This window comes from Physeter macrocephalus, chromosome 17, assembly GCF_002837175.3.
Source record: "Physeter macrocephalus isolate SW-GA chromosome 17, ASM283717v5, whole genome shotgun sequence".
NCBI classification, from domain to species: Eukaryota; Metazoa; Chordata; class Mammalia; order Artiodactyla; family Physeteridae; genus Physeter; species Physeter macrocephalus.
Window position 1 is genome coordinate 1,519,573 of NC_041230.1, and position 23,307 is coordinate 1,542,879.

Here is a 23,307-nt window from a genome sequence, read left to right on the forward strand (position 1 = left end):
GCTGGGCCCGTGAGCCATGGCCGCTGAGCCTGCGCGTCCGGAGCCTGTGCTCCGCAATGGGAGAGGCCACAATAGTGAGAGGCCCGCGTACCACAAAAAAAAAAACCCAAAAAACACAACAGCCAAGAGTGTTCTCTTTCATTTCTGGAGGCCAGAAGTCTGAGATCAAGGTGTCAGTAATGTTGGTTCCTTCGAGAGGCTGTGAGAAGAGCTAGCTGTCTGAGCCTCTCCCCGAGCTTTTGGTGGCTGCCTGCCATTATAGTATTTGTTCTGTTATCACTGTTAGCCAACAGTCCTGGTTACAATCCCGCTCTACACCATCTGAGCTGTGTGACCCTTGGAAGGGACTTTCATTCCCTGAGCCCATTTCCTCTTCGCTGGGGCAGGGCTTGTAACCCTCTGCTTGTCGTGAGAGTTAAATGAGACAGTGTAAGTGAGTGCTTGGGCTGGGACTGGGCCCAGAGTAATCTGGGAACGTGGCTACCGCTGTTAGAGTCCAAGGCTCAGTGCGTTAGCCTTGCTGAGCGCAGGAGGGGGCAAAAGCAGGAGGAGGGTGGGGACGGTGGGGAGGCGGACGCAGTGTCGGACGGAGTGGTCCTCGAAAGTGCCACGAGGGGTGTTGGCTCAGTGAGACCCGACGGATGCTTTTGCTGAGGCTGCCACTGCCATTGTAATTTAATGACTCAAGGTCACAGAGTGACTTGGTAGACTTGCCAAGTTATTACTCAGCACCCCACACATGCTTAGCGAGGCTTCCAGGGGCTGACTGGGTCCAGAGGTGTCAGACTCCCTTAAGTCTGGGCTTGCTAACATTCTCCCTTCCTTTTCTTGTTCTGTCACTAGCTTCGCCTCAACAGCATCAAGAAGCTGTCCACCATCGCCTTGGCCCTTGGGGTCGAAAGGACCCGCAGTGAGCTTCTGCCCTTCCTTACAGGTACGGGTCCTCCTGGGGCCAGGTCGAGTGGGGGCTCCCAGGGGTGGTTCCTGCCAGGTAAGAGAAGCCTCTCTGGATTTAACAAGCTGTTTGTAAGTGCTGGGTGCTGGGTGCTGGGGCTGGGGCTGCGGCAGGGACTGGTGAAAAGCGCTCTGGAGGCAGATAGAGCCAGGTTTGAATCGAAGCTCCAGTAGTTAGAAGCTGGTGACTTTAGGCGAGTTACCTCACTGTTCCATAGAGTTCTTATGTGTAAAATGGGCATAGTCGACATGTGATGTAGCATTGATGTGAACATTAAATAATAACAATAACAGCTAACACTTACTGTATATACACCTAATGTGCCAGGTGGTGTTCTAAACCCTTTCTTGTGAGGATTGAGTTCGTTCACATAGACCTGTGCTCAGTAAATGTACACCACCATCGTTGTCCAAGTTAATCTCACAGTAACTCCTTAAGGTAGGTAAGACTGCTGCCCCTATTTCATAGATGAGGAATCTGAGGCATGGACAGATGAGGTAACTTATTTGGTCTCACAGTTAGGAGGTGCTCCAGAGGGGATTTTTATCAAGTCACGCTGGCTCCAAACTCGACAGTGTTGGTTAATGACTCATAGCACAGACTTGGGTCCCAACTACCTGGGCTCAAATCCTAGCTCTGCCACTTTCTAGCTGTGTGGCCTTGGGCGAGATATGTCACATCTGCCCGCCTCCGATCCTTCATGTGTGAGGAAGGCATTAATAGTACAACCTAATATGAAGCTGAAATAAGAGTCCACGTGAAGTGCTCAGCATGTGGTAAAGTGCTGCTCAGGTGTTAGCGATTAGACCGTTCCTGCGCTCTCCTGTCTGTGAAGATATACTTAAAGCGCTTGACACAATGTCTGATACAGACTGGATCACCAGTTAATGGTAAATCCTCTGTTCCCATCATTCTTTTTCTTTTTTTTTTTTTTTTTGCGGTACGCGGGCCTCTCACTGTCGTGGCCTCTCCCGTTGCGGAGCACAGGCTCCGGACGCGCAGGCTCAGCGGCCATGGCTAACGGGCCCAGCGCTCCGCGGCATGTGGGATCTTCCCGGACCGGGGCGCGAACCCGTGTCCCCTGCATCGGCAGGCGGACTCTCAACCACTGCGCCACCAGGGAAGCCCCCCCATCGTTCTTATTATGACTTCGTACTTCATACTGATCAAAATCGCCAGTAAAGGCTCAGAGTTAGCTGTGCTTTGTCCCTAGTGAAACTCTTTCATCTCTGATCCTCTCACTTGGGCCTAGTGATGCTGCTGGGGGACAGGAGGGAGGCAGGGAGTCTCACCCCCTCATCATTTCACACTGGGGGAGTTGAGGCTTGAGGGGATGTGCAGGGACTTGCCCACAGTCACAGCTGATGACTGAGGAGCTCAGGGGTGTCTGCCTCTGGACACCACATGGGGAGGAGGCATCTGCACACGTGACATTGAGCACATGACCTCAAACCAGTGGCTTCCACTGGTGAACTGTTGGAGAGACTTGAAGGCTTTAGAACGCTGAGACCCGGACGGCCTCGGGGGCAAGGGGTACAGGGAGTGTGGTGCAGCAGTGTAAAGCAGTGGCTAAAAAGTTGTAGAGAAAAGAGTTGGAAGGACCTGGGTTTGAAACCCAGCTGTGCCACCAACCTGCTGGGCACACCTGGCTAAGCCATTCCACCTCTCCCAGCCTCAGCTCCCTTCTCTGCAGAGGGGGATAAAGCAGGCCCTAACTCACAGGGTGGCTGGAGGATCCGGTGCTCCACGCAGCACGTGCTGCTGGTAGTTCTTTGGTGGGGGTGGCGGGGAGGCCGCCTGGGAGGGAAGCCGGCGGGAGTGGACGGCAAGTGGAGCCAGGATTGAATGTGGCGCTTTGCATGAGGAGGGCCACAGGGAGAGACGCAGGGGCAACGTTAGGGTGGAGGTTGACAGGTCTGGGCCAGAGAGGCCGGGAGGGCAGTTGTGTAGAGGTGGGAAGGGTGGAGATCTGAGGTGCTGGCAGTTCCTGTATATTTGGCTTTCAGGGATGCAGCTTGGCCAAGGAGTCTGGGCCAAGGACTGGAGGTTGAGTTGAGTACGTACGAGTTGACGATGTCCTTAAGGTCTCCAGGAAAGGAACAGAACAGGGAGGGTGATCTGAACTGTCCACGGGGGGAGCCGGTGAAACCAAGGCTGGGAGGGAGCCTGAGAGCAGGACACACCAGAGCCACGCCGGCCAGAGTTTACTAAAGCACTAACTCTCGTGCTGGGCCCCACGCTGAGCTCTTCACAGAAAGCAGTTATTTCCCTTCAGTCTCAGAACAACGCTGTTGTTGTGATTTGGGGGATGAGAACAGAGTCTCAGGCCAGGTGAGTTGCCACACACCCAGCCAATGGTAGAGCAGGATTTGAACCTACCACAGGATGGGCATATGCCTCACGTAAACTCGGAGCTGAGATGCCAGCCTAGACGCTAGGGATGCTAGCGTCTTCTGCTATAGTCGTTGCCATCGCCTCAGCGAGGGAGGATGGAGCTTGAGAAGGGCCTTTGGATTTAGGTGTTAGGACAGAGCAGTTCTCTCTGCGCACAACCATCCCTTCTTTCAGCAAAGTTGAGCAGATTGAGTGCCCGCTGTGCCCATCTCTGGCAGAAGCTGGGGCACAGAGGGGAGCCAGTCCTGGACGCGGGTCGTCATAGCCCTCGGTGAGGTGTCTGATACGGGTGGCCTGGTTGGGCAGTGAGCCTAGAGAAGGGACCTGGCCTGTCTGGGTGGCATCCTGGAAATCTTCCAGGAAGCGGTAGCTAAACCAAGTGTCGAAGGACAGAGAAGACTTTCTCAGGCTGAAGAGAGCGAGGTTCCTGGCAGAGAGAACAGTGCTGAGGGGAGAAGCAGAAGGAGCTCCCGTTTACCAGGCTCTGCGCTCATACACACGGTCTCCTTTGCTCCTCACTCTAGCCGTCCCTGCAGGTGGAGGTGATTGGCACCATTTTACAGGTGTGCAAACTGGGATGCAGCGAGGTGGCCTCACTCCCCCAGTGTCCCACACCTAGTCACGGGCACTCTGTCACCTGCCCCCAGCCTCTGCCTTCATCTCTGCCCACCCACGTGGAGGGTGGCTGCCAGTTTGCGGAAGCAGAGTGGAGCCTGCTTGTTCCCAGTTTGGGTTACTGAAGGGTGGGGGTCACACTTGGGGTGGAACTGTAACCCAGTCTGTCTTGTCCCACAGACACCATCTACGATGAGGATGAGGTCCTCTTGGCCCTGGCGGAACAGCTGGGCACCTTCACCACTCTGGTCGGAGGCCCCGAGTACGTGCACTGCCTGCTGGTGAGTCTGGAAGGTGGGGAAGGCCCCTGCCTGCCCCTGGCGGGGTCAGACCCATGGTCCTGGCAGCCAGGATGGGGAGGGGAAAGTGCGGGAGAGGCTGGGGTCATCTTCTCGGAACAGCTGGGCCTTGGACATTCACTTTAATCCGGCAAGTCAGCAGTGACATTTAATACATCCGCACGAAAACGCGGGTGTCTTCCTTACCGTTGACTGGGCGTGCCTGATCAGCGCCAGGCCCCACCGGCACTCTATGCGTGAGGCTTTCAGTTTGGAGTTAGGCTGGGTTCTTCCACTGATTGCTGTGTGACTTGTAAGTTACTTAACCTCGAGTCATTAAAACTTAGCTTGAGAATCGACTCAAGAAGCCCTTAGCACCGTACTTGGCATGTAGTAAGTACTCACAGATCTTAGCTCCGTTGTCATTAATGCCATATGTTGTGAGGTCGTGTCCACCCTTTGGGGTAGAGACAGCCACCTGGAGCAACAAGAGGTTCAGTGTCGAAGGTCGCACGGCTAGTGAGGGCAGAGCTGGGATTCCAGGTGTGTCCGGTTGACTCTCCCCCAGGCCCCAATCACTTCCTGCCTGTGTGACCCTGTGCTGGGTGATGGCTGGGGACAGAGATGGTCAGATACTGATGGTAACTGCTGTTTGGGAGAAGGGAAGGGAGGAAGTGCTCCAGTCCTGTGACCTGGGTTGAAAGAACCTTGGAGGTTGCTCAGTTTTCACTGTTCTTCAGAGCCGTGGAACAGCTCTGCCTCCTTTTTTTTCCTCCCAATAATTCTTTCATGGTTCCTGAAGACATGTTATCATACTCTGGCATCTGCACTTGTTGGTGTTTTACAGTTACTGTCAGCAGGCTTTGTTCCTTTTAGTGGTATGTGAAATAATGTGCTTCTTATTGGGGTCTTGGATTTGAGCAAATATGGTCATTTGTTTTTTTCCAAACATGCATTAAGCATTAACGCTAAGAAACGGTGATAATTATCATTAGATTCTGGTATCCTGTCTCTCATCTGAGTGTACATGTATAATTGTATATGTACACACAGAAAATTGTATGTGAATGAGGTCATTCCATACATTTTATACAGAACAGGACTGCTTAACACCAGGAACGTGATGAAGTCCCTGGACCTACCTGAAAGGGGTCCCTTGAACTCCATGGAACTGTCTGCAGCCCCCGGTGTTTATCAGTCTTTCTGAGGAGAGAATTATTAGCTTTCAGCAGCTTCTCAGAGGACTCAGGAGCAGAGAACACTGCTGAGTACCCCACGGCTTCAACCGGGGCCGCAGGCCTGCGGACAAACGGCTGGGAGCCGGCGTCCCTCCCCTGCCGAGTCAGGGTCTTCCACCGATCGTTGCCAGGGAGGGAAGCCCCTGTCACCCCATGCTTCTGTTTGGGGAGCGGTCATGTGTGACCTCTGCGACTGGTGTCCGGGAGGATCCTCTGGGCCAGGCAACACTGGGAGCCCGCAGGCAAGTCCGGTCGGAATAGCTTCGGCTCACTCAGCACCTGCGGCGTGTGTTCTGAGCGCCGTATGTACAGTAACCCGTGGTGTCCTGCAGCGACCTTGTGAGACTCGTGCTGATGTCACTTCACAAATGAGGAAACCGAGGCACAGGCTGGGAAGAGGCAGAGCCAGGATCTGAACCCAGGCCCCCAACTCGTTGCCACTACCACTTTCTGTACTATCTTCAGAGGGCTCCTGGTTGCCCCACTGGCTGATCCGAGCTGGAATGAAGGGAACCAGGGGCCCTTAGAACCCAGAAGAGGCGGCTCATTGGGGTTAGATGCGATGGGGGAGCTGTCGAGGAGGAGCTCCTGGGAGGTGGACTTTGACAAGTTATGGGAAGTGGCTCTTTGGCAACCTGTTCATTCCACGAACATGAGCAAGGACCGTGGGCCCCGGGAACCCAGAGGTGTGTCAGACCCAATCCCGGCCCTCGTTCTCTGCGGTGTGAGTGAGATGGAATTTCACAGAGATCCGTGTAGCTGTAGTGTGAGGACTTTTTCTGTATCAGCAGCTCTTAACCCTTTTGGAATCATGGGTCCCTTAGATGAAAACTCCACACTCTCCTCAAACGAGTGTAGATGATTTTAGGAGGTTCACGCCTTTCCCTCCCCAGGTTTGAGAGCCCCACCCTCCAGCGCACGGAGGCCTCGTGGCAATGGGTCTTTGTTATGCAAAAGCATGATTTGGGGTTTCTTCAATGTGCACCTTCCTGGGCCCTGCCCCCCGGAGTCTGATTCTTTAGGTCTGTGCTGGGAGAGGCCTCCTGGGTGATCGTGCCGTGGGTGGTCTGGGAACCACACCGTGAGAACCTCTCCCTGCGGCAACCCACTGGGGCAGAGACCCTTGGGTGACGTAACTACTGCTTAGCCTTGGTCCCCAGGCCTCTGTTACCGTGACAGGTTACCATAAGTTCCACTTACAGTCACTTGCTAAGTATTAATCAATTATTACTCAATATTTACTGAGTGACTCTAAGTGGACGATTGAGTGCCTCCTGTGTGCCAGCCTGGGTAGTGGGAAAACAAGGAAATAAGAGGAACCCGGTCCCTGCAGTAACCGTGACACCACATCTGCAGCCACACCTCTGTGAGCCAGTCGTGCACCCAGAACCCTACGATAGCGTGTCCCTGTGACACAGGCCGCACACTGAGGGTCCCCAGGCAGGCATGGCATTACATTTTCCTTTTGAATCATTGCCCCCTCCCTCCTCCCTCCCATGGCTGTGTTGGGTCCCCGCCACCGCACGCAGGCCCTCTCCAGCTGCGGCGAGTGCGAGCCACTCTGCGCCGTGGTGTGTGGGCCTCTCATTGCAGTGGCCTCTCCTGTTGCGGAGCACGGGCTCTAGGCACGCGGGCTCAGTAGTTGTGGCACGCGGGCTCAGTAGTTCTGGCTCACCGGCTTTAGAGCACAGGCTCGGTAGTTGTGGCGCGTGGGCTTAGTTGCTTCTCGGCATGTGGGATCCTTCCCAGACCAGGGCTTGAATCCATGTCCCCTGCATTGGCAGGCGGATTCTCAACCATGGCGCCACCAGGGAACCCCCCATTGCCCCCTTTTTAAAATGAGTTTTTAAAACTTCTGTTTTTGATTTTTTTATCATGGTAAATTATAAATAATATTTACCATTTTAACCTTTTTTTTTGGCGGTACGCGGGCCTCTCACTGTTGTGGCCTCTACTGTTGCGGAGCACAGGCTCCGGACGCGCAGGCTCAGCGGCCATGGTTCACGGGCCCAGCCGCTCTGCGGCATGTGGGATCTTCCCGGACCGGGGCACGAACCCGCGTCCTCTGCATCGGCAGGCGGACTCTCAACCACTGCACCACCAGGGAAGCCCCCATTTTAAAGTGTACTCTTCCGTGATGTTAAGTACATTCACGTTGTGGTGCAGCCATCACTACTATTCATCTCCAGAACTTTCTCATCTTCCCCAAAGAAACTCTGTACTCATTAACCAGTGACCCCCAAGCTCCTTACCCCAGCCCCCAGCAACCACCATTCCACTTTCTGTCTCTGTGAATCTGACTACAGACATACCTCAGAGATATTGAAGGTTTGGTCCCAGACTACCATAGCAAAGAGAATATTGCAATAAAATGAGTCACATGAATTTTTTTGTTTCCTAGTACATATAAAAGTTATGGTTACACTTTATTGTAGTCTGTAAATGTGCAATAGCATTCTGTCAAAAAAAGGTACATAGACCTTAGTTAATACTTTCTTCCTAAAAAATACTGACCATCATCTGAGCCTTCAGCGAGTTGTAGTCTCTTTGCAATAGTAACATCAAAGGTCACTGATTGCAGATCACCATAACAAATACATTAATAATGAAAAAGTTTGAAATATTGGGAGAATTACCAGAATGTGACACAGACTCGAAGTGAGCAAATGTTGTTGGAAAAATGACGTTGATAGACTTGGTAGATGCCACAGACCTTCAGTTTGTAAAATAATGCAGTATCTGCAAAGTGCCGTAAAGTGAAGCACAATAAAACGAGGTGTGCCTGTGCTCTGGACACCTCACATAAAGGAATCATTCAGTATGGAGTCTTTCGCGACTGGCTAATTTCATTTAGCATAATGTCTTCAAGGTTCATCCATGTTGGAGCATGTGTTAAATGAGGTTTTTTTCACAGATAAGAACCTGCCCCTTTTGGCTGCTTTTGGGAAACCAGGTTTGCTTTTACCAGCCATGTTTCCCCGTGGTTACAGCTGACAGAGCTGGAAAGCAGCTGTACTCCCTAGACTGTATGCTCTCCAGTTTGCCCCAGTCTCTGCCTCGGTTGTCTCCACCTGTCACCTTTGCCCATTGCTTCACTTCTGTTCCCTGCATGGACCCTGAAAGCGTTTCCATTTATCATTTCTTTCTACTTTCTTTACCTGTCAGGGCAAGTTGGACTTCAGACCACAGACCTCCACGTCTTTGTTTGAACAGATTAGGGTAAATTGAGTCTCCCTTCATTAGGTCAGTAATTCCCGCGTTCCTGCCCTGTGCCGAGAGGTCTGCTGGGGCTGGGGGACACGATGATGAGCCAGTCAGATGTCCATAAAGGAACGTGATCACTCCAGGCCTCACGGTAACAAACCAGTGAGAGTCACGAGCCTCAGAGTCCCCCGTATTGTGAGATTCTGATGCAGTTGCCTGTCAGAAACCACACCTTTGCTTTTCAGCCCTTTGGAGGTTCTGGAGCCAGCTGGCCCGGTTTCGATCCTGGCTTGTGGCTGTTATGCTCGGGCAAGTTACTCAGCCTGTCTGTGCCTGTTTCCTCTTCAATGGACCTGCTTCATAGGATTCAGTGAGTTAGAACCAGTGCCCCCCTAGAGTTGTGGCCCTGCTCAGAACACGTAGTAAATAGATGTTCCAGTCAACATCAGTGACGATTCCTGCACTTTGAGAAGCTGATGACAGTTGTGGCCCTCTCCTCAGAAAGTGACGTGTATAACTTTGAGGTGTGTGGACCCCACTGAAGCGCCTCCAGGGACCTGTGACAGAGGTTCTTCAGGGAAGGCAGGCTGGCTTGGGGGGTCAGGGAAGGCCTGTTGGAGGAGCTGAGCAGCGTGGGGCGGGGAGGGAGCGGGGCGGTGACCTCATGTTCTGCCCCCCCAGCCACCCCTGGAGTCGCTGGCCACCGTGGAGGAAACCGTGGTGCGGGACAAGGCGGTGGAGTCCCTGCGGGCCATCTCGCACGAGCACTCGCCCTCCGACCTTGAGGCCCACTTCGTGCCGCTCGTGAAGCGGCTGGCGGGCGGCGACTGGTTCACCTCCCGCACGTCGGCCTGCGGCCTCTTCTCCGTCTGCTACCCCCGCGTGTCCAGTGCCGTCAAGGCGGAACTTCGACAGTGAGTCCCCTGGCAAGATCCAGCCTCCTCCCTCTGCTTGGTCCCCTTCTCTCGAGCCTCGGCCCCCTCTAGGCCCATGCAGGGCCCAAAGGCCCCCGAGCTCTTCCAGCCCCCTCTCCCCTCTGCCCACCCCTCAGAGACGTGGTGTCTGGACACAGCTGGGTGTGAACCCAGGCGCTGCCTCTTGGTCATTTACGATGATGGTTCTTCCTCCCATTGGTTATTGTGAGGATTTAAAAGAATTACTACATATAAAATGCTTAGAACAGAATCTGGTACACAGAAGCACTCAACAAGTGATGTGTGGTGCTATCTTAGGCCTGTTTCCAGTTGGCAGATAGGAGCCCTCCTCCTCCACTGCCCTTCTCCCCTTTGGCTTGATACCCCAGGGAACTGCTTGCATGTAAGACTTGGCTTCCAGAGGAATCAGTGAAAATATTTTTAATTGGATTAAAATTTTCTATTAACGTGTGTTTCCCCTCCATCTGGACTTCTGTCCATCCACCATCTTCATGAACCATTGAGCAGCAAGCCCAGGCCCTGAGCCATCACTCCTGGTTTATAGCTGCCTGCAGACACTTAGAGGGCTGCATGTGCCCCCGTGCATCTCTCACTGGAGCAGTCACTGCTGGAAGGGAAAATCTTTGAGTAGCCTCAGCCCAGCACCTTAGCCAAGCAATTTTATGTGGTCATAATAATATAATCAGTACCTACCATTCACTATAGACTTATGTGCAGAAAGGCTGCTGATTGTTTCATGCACATTGTCTCATTTAAACCTCATAACGACCCGGTAGAGTAGGTACTGTTATCAGCTCCATTGTGTAGGGCTGGGAAGATTCAGAGGCCATCACTCGCCTAGGGTCACCTAGGCAAAGCCAGGAACTGCGTGACTGCAGAGTCTGTGCTCGCCCTCCGTGGTGTTGGCTGCTGCCTTGGGATCCCAGGGATCCCTCCTCCTGAGCCCCATCCCAACCCCCAGGTACTTCCGGAACCTGTGCTCCGATGACACCCCCATGGTGCGGCGGGCCGCAGCCTCCAAGCTGGGGGAGTTCGCCAAGGTGCTGGAGCTGGACAATGTCAAGAGCGAGATCATCCCCATGTTCTCCAACCTGGCCTCTGACGAGCAGGTGGGGTCTGTTCCACACCCCCTCCTCTGTCTCCCTCCGGTGGACCCTGAGTCTGAAAGGGAGTCCCAGGGCTGATGGGGCCTCTGCTGCACCCTCCTTGTTCCCATCCTCTCCTCAGGACTCGGTGCGGCTACTAGCGGTGGAGGCGTGTGTGAACATCGCCCAGCTCCTGCCCCAGGAGGATCTGGAGGCCCTGGTGATGCCCACCCTGCGCCAGGCTGCTGAGGACAAGTCCTGGCGCGTCCGATACATGGTGGCCGACAAGTTCACAGAGGTACGTGAGGGGGCTGTTGGCAGCGTCTCACAGATGCGGAGACTGAGGCCTCAGGCAAAGGGGAGGGGCCACATCTAGGAGCTGGGGCTTAGTGAAGCCCAGGGGAATCGTCGGGTGTTTAAGCAGTAAGATCTCGGTAATCATCCATTTGGATCTCACTTCACTTGCCAACCCTGATTGAAGGGTTCTGAGGCCAACTTAAGGTTCTGTGGGAGAGAACCACAGGAGCAGAGAAAGGGTGGCATGTATGTGTTCCTGACCTAATCGAACTTTATCTCCTTTTACAAAAGGGAAGACATAGTCTGTTTGCTGGGGCTGCTGTGGCAGAGTACCACAGACTGGGTGGTACTTTATTTCCCCACCATTCTGGAGGCTAGAAGTCCAAAATCAAAGTGTCAGCAGGAGTGGTTTTTCTGAGACTTCTTTCCTTGGTTGTAGATAGCTGTCTTCTCCCCGTGTCTTTAATTGTGTGTCTGTGTTCTCCTCTCCTCTTCTTGTAAGGACTTTAGTCATTTTGGATTAGGGCTCACCCTAATGACCTTATTTTACCTTATGACCTCTTTAAAGACCCTGTCTTCAAGTACAGTCACATTCTGAGGTTCCAGGGAGGTGTGGGGTGTGTTAGGAGTTCAGTGTATGAATTTCAGGGGAGATACAGTTCAGCCCCATAACATAGCCCAGAGGTTAGACTGGTCAGAGTGACACCATCAGGCGGGCAGAACAGGGACAGGATGCCACGTGTCCCAGGACAGTGCTCTTTCCACAGAAATCTCAGTTTGCTTATCCCACAAGTAGGTTTATTGAGCACCAGCTCTTTGCTGGGCATTGGGGGTACGGTGAGTTCAGTACATCCCTGGCCTTCAGGGAACAGATAGCCTGAAGGGGGAGGCCAGCTGAGTCAGAGGGAAATGTCATGTTGAAGTGTGACAGGTGCAAGGCTGGTGGGTGTTCCTGGGCCTGGAAGCACTGAGGCAGGTTCTGGAAGGTGAGTGGGTGAGGGCTGGGGTAGGGACTGTGTCTGGCGAGGGCAGCGGACCCTGGGCAGTGAGGGCAAGTACGAGCAAGGACATTTGGGACTGGCTTTGGGGCGAGGGGACACTGGAGAGATGGGCACCAGGCCCCCAGGGTCCTCACCTCTCCCCTTGGTCAGGAACTGCCCTGTCTCACCCCCAGGCCTCCAGAAGCGGCACGCCAGCAGGATCCGTGCGCCTCTTCTTGCCTGGTGTCATGAGATGCGGAGGGCCTAGCATGCCTGCTTCCCTCTTGACCTTTAGTATTTCATCTTAATTACAAAAGTCACATGGGCTCTGGTAACCAATCTTAGAAAACACAGAAATATTTAAATCAAAAAGAACCACCACACATCATTAGACTGTTTTTGGATCACGTAACAGAAAACCCAACCCGGAATAGCCTGAACAGGAAGGAGTTCTGTGGTTATTTCTAATGCAGACAACAATACTGTGCAGTAAGTACCCTCGTGGTTTGAGGAGACAGAGGCTCAGAGACGTACAGGGACTCATCCAGGGTCACACAGGTGGTAAGTAAGAGTAAGAATTTGAGCCAGGCAGTTGGACTCCAGAGCCATGCTCGTGACCACTGCACTACCCAGCCCAGCTCGGCACCATTCAACAAGGAAACCAAGGCTCAGAGAGGCTCCGAGACTTGGCCGAGGTCACCCCCATGACCTTGGCATTATATCTCAGCAGTGATTCCAAGGACTGTTTTTACCCCATTCCTGGTGCCTTTATCTTTGATTTTGTTCTCATTGATTTAGAATACCTGCCAAGCCCTTTGACCCCCACCCCCACCCCCGCCCGACCTTCCCTTTCTGCAGCTCCAGAAAGCAGTGGGGCCTGAGATCACCAAGACGGACCTGGTCCCTGCCTTCCAGAACCTGATGAAAGACTGTGAGGCTGAGGTGAGGGCCGCAGCCTCCCACAAGGTCAAAGGTTGGTGCTGGCGACCAGGACACAGTAAGCGGGTGGGTGTCTGGGAGGCTGAAGGCAGAACTAGGACATCGGGTCTTATCTCCCGTCACCTCCCTTTCCCTGCCCACAGAATTCTGTGAAAATCTCTCAGCTGACTGTCGGGAGAATGTGATCATGACCCAGATCTTGCCCTGCATCAAGGTAACAGGGAATTTGCTGGGAGGAATGGAGCAGATCTGAGCCTTCTGGAAAGAAGGGATGGAGATTGGGCATTAGGGGCAGCCAGATGCAAACCGAGTTCCCAGCCTTCCAGGACCAGGCCGTCTTGGGTTTGGAGCAATTAGGAGCCCTGAGTGCAGGCAGAGTCTGAGGCTCGGGGCTGAACATGGAGCGGGGGAGTGCTTCCCCCTCGAAGCTCAGTGGATCTCCTCATCCAGAGAGCTTTGGGATTGGGGTGAAAGCTGCTGGGAACAGGGGTCGTTGAACTCTAGGCAGGCCGGACATGTACGGACCTGCAATTCCCCGTGCACACTAAGCCTGCCCTGGATTGAGCTGGCGAGAGTAGGCTGTCTCAGGGCTTCTTAGGAGTTGGAGTCTTCCTGGCCACTGACCCTGTGGCACCCCCATTCCTTCTCCCTCCCAGGAGCTGGTGTCAGACGCCAACCAACATGTCAAGTCGGCCCTGGCCTCAGTCATCATGGGCCTCTCTCCCATCCTGGGCAAAGACAACACCATCGAGCACCTCCTGCCCCTCTTCCTGGCTCAGCTGAAGGATGAGGTAAGGACACCGGGAAGGCTCTGTGCTCTGGCTGTGACAGGTGGGGCAGCTGCTTTCCGAGGTTCGCCAGGATCTTCAACAAACACCCAGGTTGCCAAGGAGTTGAATGTTTGTGGGCGTGATGGACTGCACATTAGCTTGTTTGTTTATTAGGCATTTGTTTTTCATGCCCTTATTCTGTACTAGTCCTTTTTTCCTGGGCACTAGGGATTCTAAGAAAAAAAAAAAAAGAACGAGACACTTTTGATCCTCAAGGACCTTCAGAGACTTGGCAGTGGTGAGGGACAGATGGGCAGTCCCATGATGCCCTGATCATACAGATGCTGTGATACATTCATGGTGATCAGAGTTCAGGCTAAGATGCTGTAATAAGAGACCCCAAAATACAGTGGCTTAAATAAGGTAGAGAATTATTTCTCTCGCAACAGTCCAGAGGTGGGGTGGACCTACACTGCGGGGTTGGCCCCGCTGACCTTGGCACTCTGTGGGTCTGAGGTCGCTGAAGGGAGAGGGCACCGACCTGCAGCAGGCCCAGTCCTCTCAACAGTAAGACCCCAAAGAGGGTACCCATCCTGTCTGTTCACACCCCATTGGCCAGAGCCAGTCACACGACTGACCGCAGGTAGCTCTTTATTTGGCTGGGAGCACAAAAGATGAGAGAGAGCACTGCGCGATGGCTGGAGAGGCCATGGGGTGACAGCCAGGGAAGGAGTGTGGACTTGAATCTGAGGTGGAGGAGGTGGAGCAGATCTGGGTGTTGGGAAGGAACCCTGAGACGTGTCGAAGGAAGATGCAAGTGCTGCAGCCTGAAGAGGTGCAAGGAGACCAGACTGGAGGGTGCTGCTGGAGTCTGGGAGAGGAGGGGGTGAGGCTGCAGAGGTGCGGCTGGTTTGGAGAGGTAGGAGGGGCCGTGCCGGGGCCTGGGGGCTCGCAGGCTCCCTGCTGTTTGCCTTGGTGGTGACTGGGCAGATGGTGATTCCACAGGCTGGTGTGGGACCTGTTAGTGTAACTTCTGTGTTCGCAGAGGCCTCATTCTGACATACATGCACATGCACACGAGCATGCGCACACCACACACACACACGCACACACGCGGCACATATATGCGGTGCACTAGGAAGTTGGAGGGAACATTGTAACAGTTCATTTCTTCACATATGAGTCCCCTGCTGTGCACACCCCTCCCCCATTTATGACAGTTGAGGCTTTTATAATCATTGGATATAATGTCCTTTTAAGAAAAGTAAGCTTAAAATTAAATCATTTATGTTATTTATGTAAACAGCGTTTCATGAACATGAACATTTGCAACAGCTATATCTAGTGGAAGATTCAAAGGAATGTAACAGAAAAAGAATGTAACTAACAAGTTGATGAGCCCTGGGACAGTTCCTTCCCTCTCCCTGTCTCCCTGAGTATCCTTGGCTTTAGGAAGAAACACATTAATCCAGTGAAGGGGAGGGGGAAGTTGTGTTGGCTCTGAGAGTCTTCTTCAGCTCTTAGACTAGGTAGTAGGAAATTGGCTTTCATTCCTAAAGGAGACTCTCTTATTTTTGAAAAGCGGGACTTACGTGCTTTTCTCAAAGGATTTGTTGGAGAGGCCTTTTGGGAAATCTCACTTTGGAGCCAGCAGCTGAGGCTGTCTTGTCTTTTCAGCGGTTGCCATTATCCTTCTTCATTGCTTGCTGGGTTTTAGTCCCCATGGCCACCCTTAGCTCCAATGATTTGCCTGAACAACCTTGGGAACTCAGAAAAGCTGTTATACTCACGGTCACTGTTGATTACAGTGAAAGGATACAGATTAATATCAGCAAAGGAAGAAGGTGCACGAGACCAGGCGCCAGCTTCCAGTTATCTTCTCCCAATGGAGTTACACATAGTGCGTTTAATTCTCCCAGCACCAGCGTGTGACGGCACATGAGGACACTGCCAACTAGGGAAGCTCGCCGAGCCTTGGTTTCCAGGGTTTTTATTGGGGGTTGGTCACGTAGGCATGGAATAGAGCCGTTCGCGTGGCTGACCTTAGGTTACTCTGTCTCCAGCCCCTGTAGAGGCCAAGTTGATGCCACATGGCCCAAGGTCCTCGCCATAAATCACATTATTAGCATACTCTATCTGGCATGGCCCAAGGCCCCCAGGTAAACAAAAGACCCTTTTATCAGGTTGGATATTCCAGGTTCTTAGAGATCATCTCCCAGGAGCTGGTCAAGGGCCAGTCCTTTGGACTGTGCCAAGTTTGAACAGCCTAGACCTGTCCAGTTAACCCTTTACTGCACACTTGCTTATTTGGTTCACTGATTCATTTCAGTGCTTGCTTCCTTACCCCACAGCTCACAGAGGGAGATGTAGAAAAAATTAACTGTGGTGTCTGCCATCCAGGAATATATGATGTTGGACAAGGAATTAATTGTGTTTATGTGCCTTTTCTTAAAAGTTGCTTCAAAGGTTTTTAGAAGCAGATGGGGGCACAGATTTCCCTGCTATCCTAAGGTAGAGCGTTCTTTTGAACCTATCATAAGTCGAAATGGTGTAGAGCAAAGAAGCAGTTTTTTTCTCTCGTAAAAGCAAAATCCTCTTTGGGTTTCTTTTGGTTAACAAAAGCAGGCACCAGTGTAGGTCTTTCATAAACTCAACGTAGTGTAAAGCGAACTTTCGAAAAGTGGGGAATACCTGCATATGTGCACGTGTTGTAAGTCAGAGCTCATAATATTGGTAGTCACCTAGTGGTTCAAAAATATTTCTTTATTCCTTCATTTTTTTCTTTTCAGCTGATGTATTGAGCACTACTATGGTCCAGAAACTCTGCTGGGTACTGGAGGCATAAGGATAAATGAGACGTGCTCCTTGCAGAGCTCAAAGACTAGCAGAAAGAGTAATAGTAGCACAAATGATAAAAGTAATAAACTCCCACATGCCAAGCCCTTTGTGGATCAGGCAGTTCATTAGCCTCAACCACCCTTTGGGATTAGGTGGACGTTTCCGTGTCACGGATTGATATCCACAAATGTTAAGTCCCTTGCCAAAGGGCTCCCAGCTAGCACATGGCAGAGCTGGGATTATTATCTTGCCTGTTTTTCCCAGGGTACCATGTTTTTGCACTGTGATTCCCGCAAATTCTTCAAAAGGGCTAAACATTTTTTGTGCTTCTATGATGAGATTTGAAAAGCTTTCCCATTTAATAATCCATGTTGCTTGCTTTGTGTGTGCTTTTTTTTTTTTTTTTTTGCGTTACGCGGGCCTCTCACTGTTGTGGCCTCTCCCGTTGTGGAGCACAGGCTCCAGACGCACAAGCTCAGCGGCCATGGCTCACGGGCCCAGCCGCTTCGCGGCACGTGGGATCCTCCCGGACCGGGGCATGATCACAGGCTCCAGACGCACAAGCTCAGCGGCCATGGCTCACGGGCCCAGCCGCTTCGCGGCACGTGGGATCCTCCCGGACCGGGGCATGAACCCACGTCCCCTGCATCGGCAGGGGGACTCTCAACCACTGCGCCACCAGGGAAGCCCTGTGTGTCCTTTTAATGTGTCCCCAGAGCCGGGAGCTGGGCTTGGGCAATGGTAGTCTGCCCTGCAGAGATGTATATTATACGAGGTTGGTGTGGTTGAGCTCTTTTTGCCCTGCCCTGGGTTCTATGTGCATTGCTTTCTCTCTGAACCCTCCTATCCTCTCCTTAGTGCCCAGAGGTGCGGCTGAACATCATCTCCAACCTGGACTGCGTAAACGAGGTGATTGGCATCCGGCAGCTGTCCCAGTCCCTGCTTCCCGCCATTGTGGAGCTGGCTGAGGATGCCAAGTGGCGAGTGCGGCTGGCCATCATTGAGTACATGCCTCTGCTGGCTGGACAGCTGGTGAGTGCGGAGGCCTGGTGCCAGACACGCTGCCCTGGGAGAGGTGGACGGTGGAGTCTGGTCACAGTGCAGTGTGTCCCGGGCTGTGCCGGTGGACCTGGGGCCCGTGAGGGCTCAGTGGAAGGTGTGAGGACTGTCCGGGGAGTCGGAGGAAGGTACACAGGAAGTAGGGATTTATAAGATGCATAGAATTAAATGAGAGAGAGGAGAGAAAAAAGCCCCTCAGGTGACACTGAGCAGGGTCCCGGCTGCTTGGGGTGGGTGTGGTTTCCCTGCGGTTTGCTGGAAACTACCCAGTCTCCCGTGATCCCTTCCTTCCTTGTCTTCTGCAGGGGGTGGAGTTCTTTGATGAGAAACTCAACTCCTTGTGCATGGCCTGGCTTGTAGATCATGGTGAGTGCTTCTGGTATCTCTGGGAGGAGATTGGGGCTCCAGGAGGGATGCAGGGGTGGATTGTCTGGGGGAGTGGGGGAGGCTAGTCACTCTCCCGTGCTGTCAGATGCTCACGTGGAGCAGCTCCCTTGCTTTTTGGAGTCCCAGAGAAGTGCAGGGGTAGGAGGCGGACCTAACAGGTCACCCAGGGGCTGCCTGCTACAGTCGAGAGTCCTAGGGCCACCAAGCAGACAGCCTGGGTTTGAATCCCACCTCCTGGCTGTCGAAGCTGAAGCAAGTCACTTGCCATCTTTCAGCCCACGCTCATTCTGTGAAACATGGACTTCTCATCCCAGTTTTTCAAGGCCATTGTGAGAACTGCTCATTGTTTTCACTAAGAGTGGCAAAAATAAAAGTTAACATTTTTCTGTAACAGGCAGGCTCCATTCCGTGTACTAAGTACTAAATCATTTGCTTGGGCAAATCACTTCTCAGAGCCTCAGTGTGCCCGTCTGTATCTTGGAGCTCTTGAGGAGGTACTGCGTGGAAAGAAAACCCTACACTTAGCACACAGCAAGCCCTTTCCTTCTCTTGGAGTTTATTGGTTCGTATGTGGCCTGGTACCTAGGGCTGCTCGGTAGGCAGTAGTGAGTGTGACTGTGATCCCCACCCGAGTCAGTCCTTCACCTCTGAATCACCACCCCATCCCTCATCCTTCTGCAGTCTACGCCATCCGCGAGGCGGCCACCAGCAACCTGAAGAAACTGGTGGAGAAGTTTGGGAAGGAGTGGGCCCATGCTACCATCATCCCCAAGGTCTTGGCCATGTCTGGGGACCCCAACTACCTGCACCGCATGACTACGCTCTTCTGCATCAACGTGAGCACGCCCACCTGCCTCTGGCCTGTCCCTGAGGGATGGCGAGTACCTAGGAGAGGAGGATGGCAGAGGGTCCTCAGGGGAGAAACGGCTTGGGGCCGGGGAAGTGATGGGATCTGGGGTTGCAGGGGTGAGTCCTTGGGGAACTGCAGGCCAGAGGTTGGGGCTCCCCGGTCAGTGTCACAGGGCCTCTGGGGGTGGGGACCTGCGTTGTGGGAGGCCCAGGACTAGGGAGACTCGGCCTCTTGGAACAGTGATTGCCAAGCCTTTCTGAGCACCCTCTCCTTCCCCACAGAATGTGTATATATCTGTTTATGATATAATGGTTACATGTGCAGTTTATAGAATCAGACCTGCTTTTTAATTCTAGCTCTGCCATATGTTAGGTATATTTAATCACTTAAACCATACACATAACTAGAAATTAAAGGATAGCATTTCAAAACTAACGTAACTAAGTGTTCTGATAATTTCTTCCCATACCTCACTTTGGAGACCACTGCACTAAGGAAGGGATCCCAGGGGTCAGGAATCAAGTCCCATCCCAAGAGGATGAAGGGAAGTCTGAGGGTGGGGAGACAGGATGGGACCGTGTGGGCTGGGAGTTTGCAGGGCAGGGAGACAGTGGTGGTGGGGGAAATGGGAGCTTCAGAGAATAAAGGACCGTCAGGGTGGGTGAATCTGGGCTCAGAGCACCCCCTGCAGCTCAGCTTCACCCTCTGGCCTGACGATCAGCAGAGCGGCCTGCTCAGAAAGGGAGAGAAATGGGGGTAGCCGTGCACTTTGGGTAGTCACCCTCTGCTACTCACTGATCTCCAGGTGCTGTCTGAGGTCTGCGGGCAGGACATCACCACCAAGCACATGCTGCCCACAGTGCTGCGTATGGCTGGGGACCCCGTCGCCAATGTCCGCTTCAACGTGGCCAAGTCCCTGCAGAAGATAGGGCCCATCCTGGACAACAGGTGAGGCCTGGACCCTCCTTCACACAGCAGCAGCGCTGGTTTTGGGCATCTTAATCTTTGACTTTTAAAGGTAGAGCCTAGGGTTTGAGGCCCAGCACTGCTGTTTGCTTGCTCTGTGACCTCGAGGTCTTAGTTTCTTCAAATGTGGAATGAGAATTCACATGACCTGCCTCACATAGTGGGAGGGGGTGAGAAGGTGGCAGTTCTATATAATAGCAACAAATCATTAGAAAATAAAATTAACAAATGTGTGTGTGTAATTTACAATTGCACCAAAACCATCAAATATCAAGTAATAAATTTAATGAAAGATGTGTAATACCTCTAGTGAAAACTATGAAATGTTGCTTTGGGAAATTAAAGAAGACGTACATAATATTCATGGATGGGATGGTTCCCCAGACTCATAAGTTTAGTATAATCTCAGTTAATCTTAGCAGGTTCTTTGTTGAAAAATTGGCAAGTAGATTCTGGAATTAACGTGAAAATGCAAAGATCTGGAATAAGCAAGGTGATCCTAAAGAATAACAGAGTTGGAAGACTTATCCTACCAGATACCAAGACTTAACTATGATGCCACAGTAATTAAAAAGTGAGGTGTTGGCACAATAATATTCAAATAGCTCAATGGCACAGAATTGAGGGCACAGAAACAGACCCTCGTGTATACCACAGCAGCTGCTACTGCAGTTCAGTGGGGGAGATGGATCGCTATGTCAGAATGCCTAAACTGAAAAAGCTCAGTGGCGCAAGTGTTGGTGAAGAACACTCTGGTGTTGGTAGACGGCTGGAACTCTCATATCTTGCCGGTGGGGCTGTAAATAATAAATGGGCCTGATCATTGAGAATTGTTAGAGTTGAGTGAAGCTAATTAGATTTACACCCCGTGAGCTGGCGTGTCCTCTCCGGGTGCGTCCTCTCCCGGGTGTATATCCGAGAGAAAGGAGTGCTTGTTTCTAATAAAAGAATGTTCATGGTAGCTTTGTTCATATTATCCATGAAGTGGAAACAGCACAAGTGCCCATCGACAGTATAGTGGATAAGTTGTGGTTTATTCGTATGGTAGGAGACTGTATTTAGCAATAAAAAGACTCCTTCCTGCTGTATGCAGCAACCTAGGTGACTCTCAGAGACTCACCTGCGTGAGAAGCCAGGCCCAAGAAAACCTATCCTGGGATTCCATTCATATCAACTTCAAAAATGGATAAAGGGGCATGTAGGTGATGGAAATGAGAATAGTGGTTATATTGCGGGGGAGGGGGAGCTCTGTCAACTGGAAGGGGACATGTGACACCTGCACCTCTGACTTCTGTCACTGTCCACGACACCACTTCATACCTTTAGTTCCTCTCTGAAGTCCACCTTCGTTTCCCCAAACAGCTGAGTGTCGGTGCAGATGCATTTCCTGGGCCCCTTACCTCCCTGGGCTCCGGTAGGGCCAAGTCCCTCCATTTGGTGCTTTCCTCTCCTGTTACTCATCATCAGTTTGGGCTGTGTCTTCCTCCCAGCTCAAGCTCCACGTGGGTGAGAATCAAGAGGGTTGGATTTTCCACTGTGTTCATACCTCATACGCAGTAGGCCTCTATAAATATGTTAAATGAATGGAAGGTATCTGATTGCCAAGGCTCAGAGACTTGTGGGTTCTGGATTCCACATTTCCACACTGTCTGACCTCCCTGTACCTGTTCTGGGCACCAGAGGCCTCTGTCCTGGTTTGTCAGACTTCCAACCTTCAAAGTAACTGTTTCTCTGGCCCCTGAGACTCTTAATTCAGTTGTGTCTCTGTCTGTGCACACCTTGTGCCCCCGGCCCCACCTGGCTGACCCCTTGCCCTCCTCTTCTCCTCCCAGCACACTGCAGAGCGAAGTCAAGCCCATCCTAGAGAAGCTGACCCAGGACCAGGACGTGGACGTCAAGTACTTTGCCCAGGAGGCTCTGACTGGTAAGGCATTGAGAACTCCGAGACCCCAGCGGCAGGGTGGTCTGCAAGGATGGCGCTAGGCCTGGGAGCAGCCACTCCAGGCAGGGAGATGCAGGAGCAGCTGTGGGCAGAGGGCTAGCTGCTGTTCTGACTCCCAACTGTTCCTGTTCCCCCAGTTCTGTCTCTCGCCTGATGCTGGAAGAGGAGCCAACGCCGGCCTCTGGTGTCCACCCTCCCCCCCAGTCCCTCCCTCAGGGAGACATTGGGGGGCCTTTGGCTGTCACTCCCTGTGCATGGTCTGACCCCAGGCCCCTCCCCCAGCACGGGTCCTCCCCTCCCCAGCCTGGGAATCCGACTTCTCACCGTCCACCTCCCGAGGGGCTGAGGGGAGCACAAGGTGGGACAGGGCAGAGACCTTGGGAGGAAGGGGCTACCGCCGCCCACGCTGGGGGAGAGATGTGAGCATCCCAGGTCACTGGCTGCAGCTGCTGTAATGGGGACCCCCTCCGCCATCTACTTCTCCACCTCCCTTCCTTCCCCTCAGTGGTTTTCTTTGTGTCAACTGTGTCGTTTTTATTTTATTCTTTTTTTTTCCCCTTTTCACAGAGAAATAAAGGTCTAGAAATAGCTGGTCCTCTGGTCTTAGTCGCTAGCATGGAGAAAAGGGCACCACCTCAGCGCCACAGTCTTGCCCTTCTCTCTGGGGAGGGCCTAATTACTGGGCTCGCATACCCCTGTGTCCTGCGAGCGAGGAGGGTTCTCTGGCAAGCCGACGGGAGTGCAGCTGGCCCACGGGGTAGCGGGTCCACGAGGTGTCTCTGGCCAGCACAGTCCTGAGGTGCAGTTCGGTTTCACAGACGTTGGCTGAGTATGTGGTGGTTAAGAGCAGGGGCCTTGGAGCCAGACTGCTTGCATCCAAATCCCAGTTCCTTCACTTAACAGCTGTGTGGCCTTGAGTAGGTTGCCCAGTCTTTGGGAACTCAGATTACAAGAGTGTGTAAGATGGGGATAACCGTAGAACCAGATTGAGGGGCCGGGTGTGAAGACTCAATGAGTTAATACACATACGGTGGATTCTGACTCGTGGGGCATGAGAGGAGGTGGTCAGGGGAGCTGTAACTTGCTGGAGAACCCCCTGTGGTTGGGAGGTCTCCGGATAGTCAAGGCTGTGACAGGGAGCAGGCCGGGGACTGTGGCTAGACAGAACCAATTATCCCACAACATCTGTCCGCCTTTTTCTTTACTAAGATAGACACCCTGATTTTTAGCTGGGCACATGACTGCCTGGATTCAAGGCATTTTCCCAGGGTCTCTTGAAATTTGGTGTGGCATTGCGACTAAATTCTGGCCAGTAATATGTGAACAAAGTGGTATGTGCAGCCCTTAGGAAGTGTTCCTGAGCGGGGAGGAGATATGCTCCCCCTCCTTTGCTCCTTCCTGTGCTCTGGAATGTGGAGCAGATGGCCGGAGTGGGAGCAGCCGTCCCAGGCCAGGAAGTGACCTTAGACGTGCAGGCCCAGCAAGGCAGCAGAACAAGATAGGCGGCGGAGCCTGGCTTCCTGATGCTGTCGAGACCCACACAAGTTACCAGTCGCCTGCGAGAGTTAAACTGTT

General features: G+C 52.7%; 1 protein-coding gene across 2 annotated transcripts in view; it reads left to right on the forward strand.

Annotated features, from left to right (window-relative positions):
• The window catches only part of PPP2R1A (protein phosphatase 2 scaffold subunit Aalpha), a 33,370-nt gene extending 11,050 nt beyond the window's left edge, over positions 1-22,320 (forward strand). The window contains exons 2-16 of one of the 2 annotated variants that reach the window (XM_028477764.2): positions 844-934; positions 4,145-4,245; positions 8,646-8,699; positions 9,366-9,598; positions 10,581-10,728; positions 10,847-11,002; positions 12,840-12,954; positions 13,064-13,134; positions 13,577-13,711; positions 17,387-17,560; positions 17,893-17,953; positions 18,656-18,810; positions 19,630-19,772; positions 21,623-21,714; positions 21,870-22,320. In XM_028477764.2, coding sequence (XP_028333565.1) covers positions 844-934; positions 4,145-4,245; positions 8,646-8,699; positions 9,366-9,598; positions 10,581-10,728; positions 10,847-11,002; positions 12,840-12,954; positions 13,064-13,134; positions 13,577-13,711; positions 17,387-17,560; positions 17,893-17,953; positions 18,656-18,810; positions 19,630-19,772; positions 21,623-21,714; positions 21,870-21,886 — 1,746 coding nt within the window. In that variant the 3' untranslated portion in view covers positions 21,887-22,320. The remainder of the gene's footprint in view (positions 1-843; positions 935-4,144; positions 4,246-8,645; positions 8,700-9,365; positions 9,599-10,580; positions 10,729-10,846; positions 11,003-12,839; positions 12,955-13,063; positions 13,135-13,576; positions 13,712-17,386; positions 17,561-17,892; positions 17,954-18,655; positions 18,811-19,629; positions 19,773-21,622; positions 21,715-21,869) is intronic. The other variant, XM_007106378.4, reaches the window with a different exon arrangement.
• The last annotated feature ends 987 nt before the right edge of the window (positions 22,321-23,307 follow it).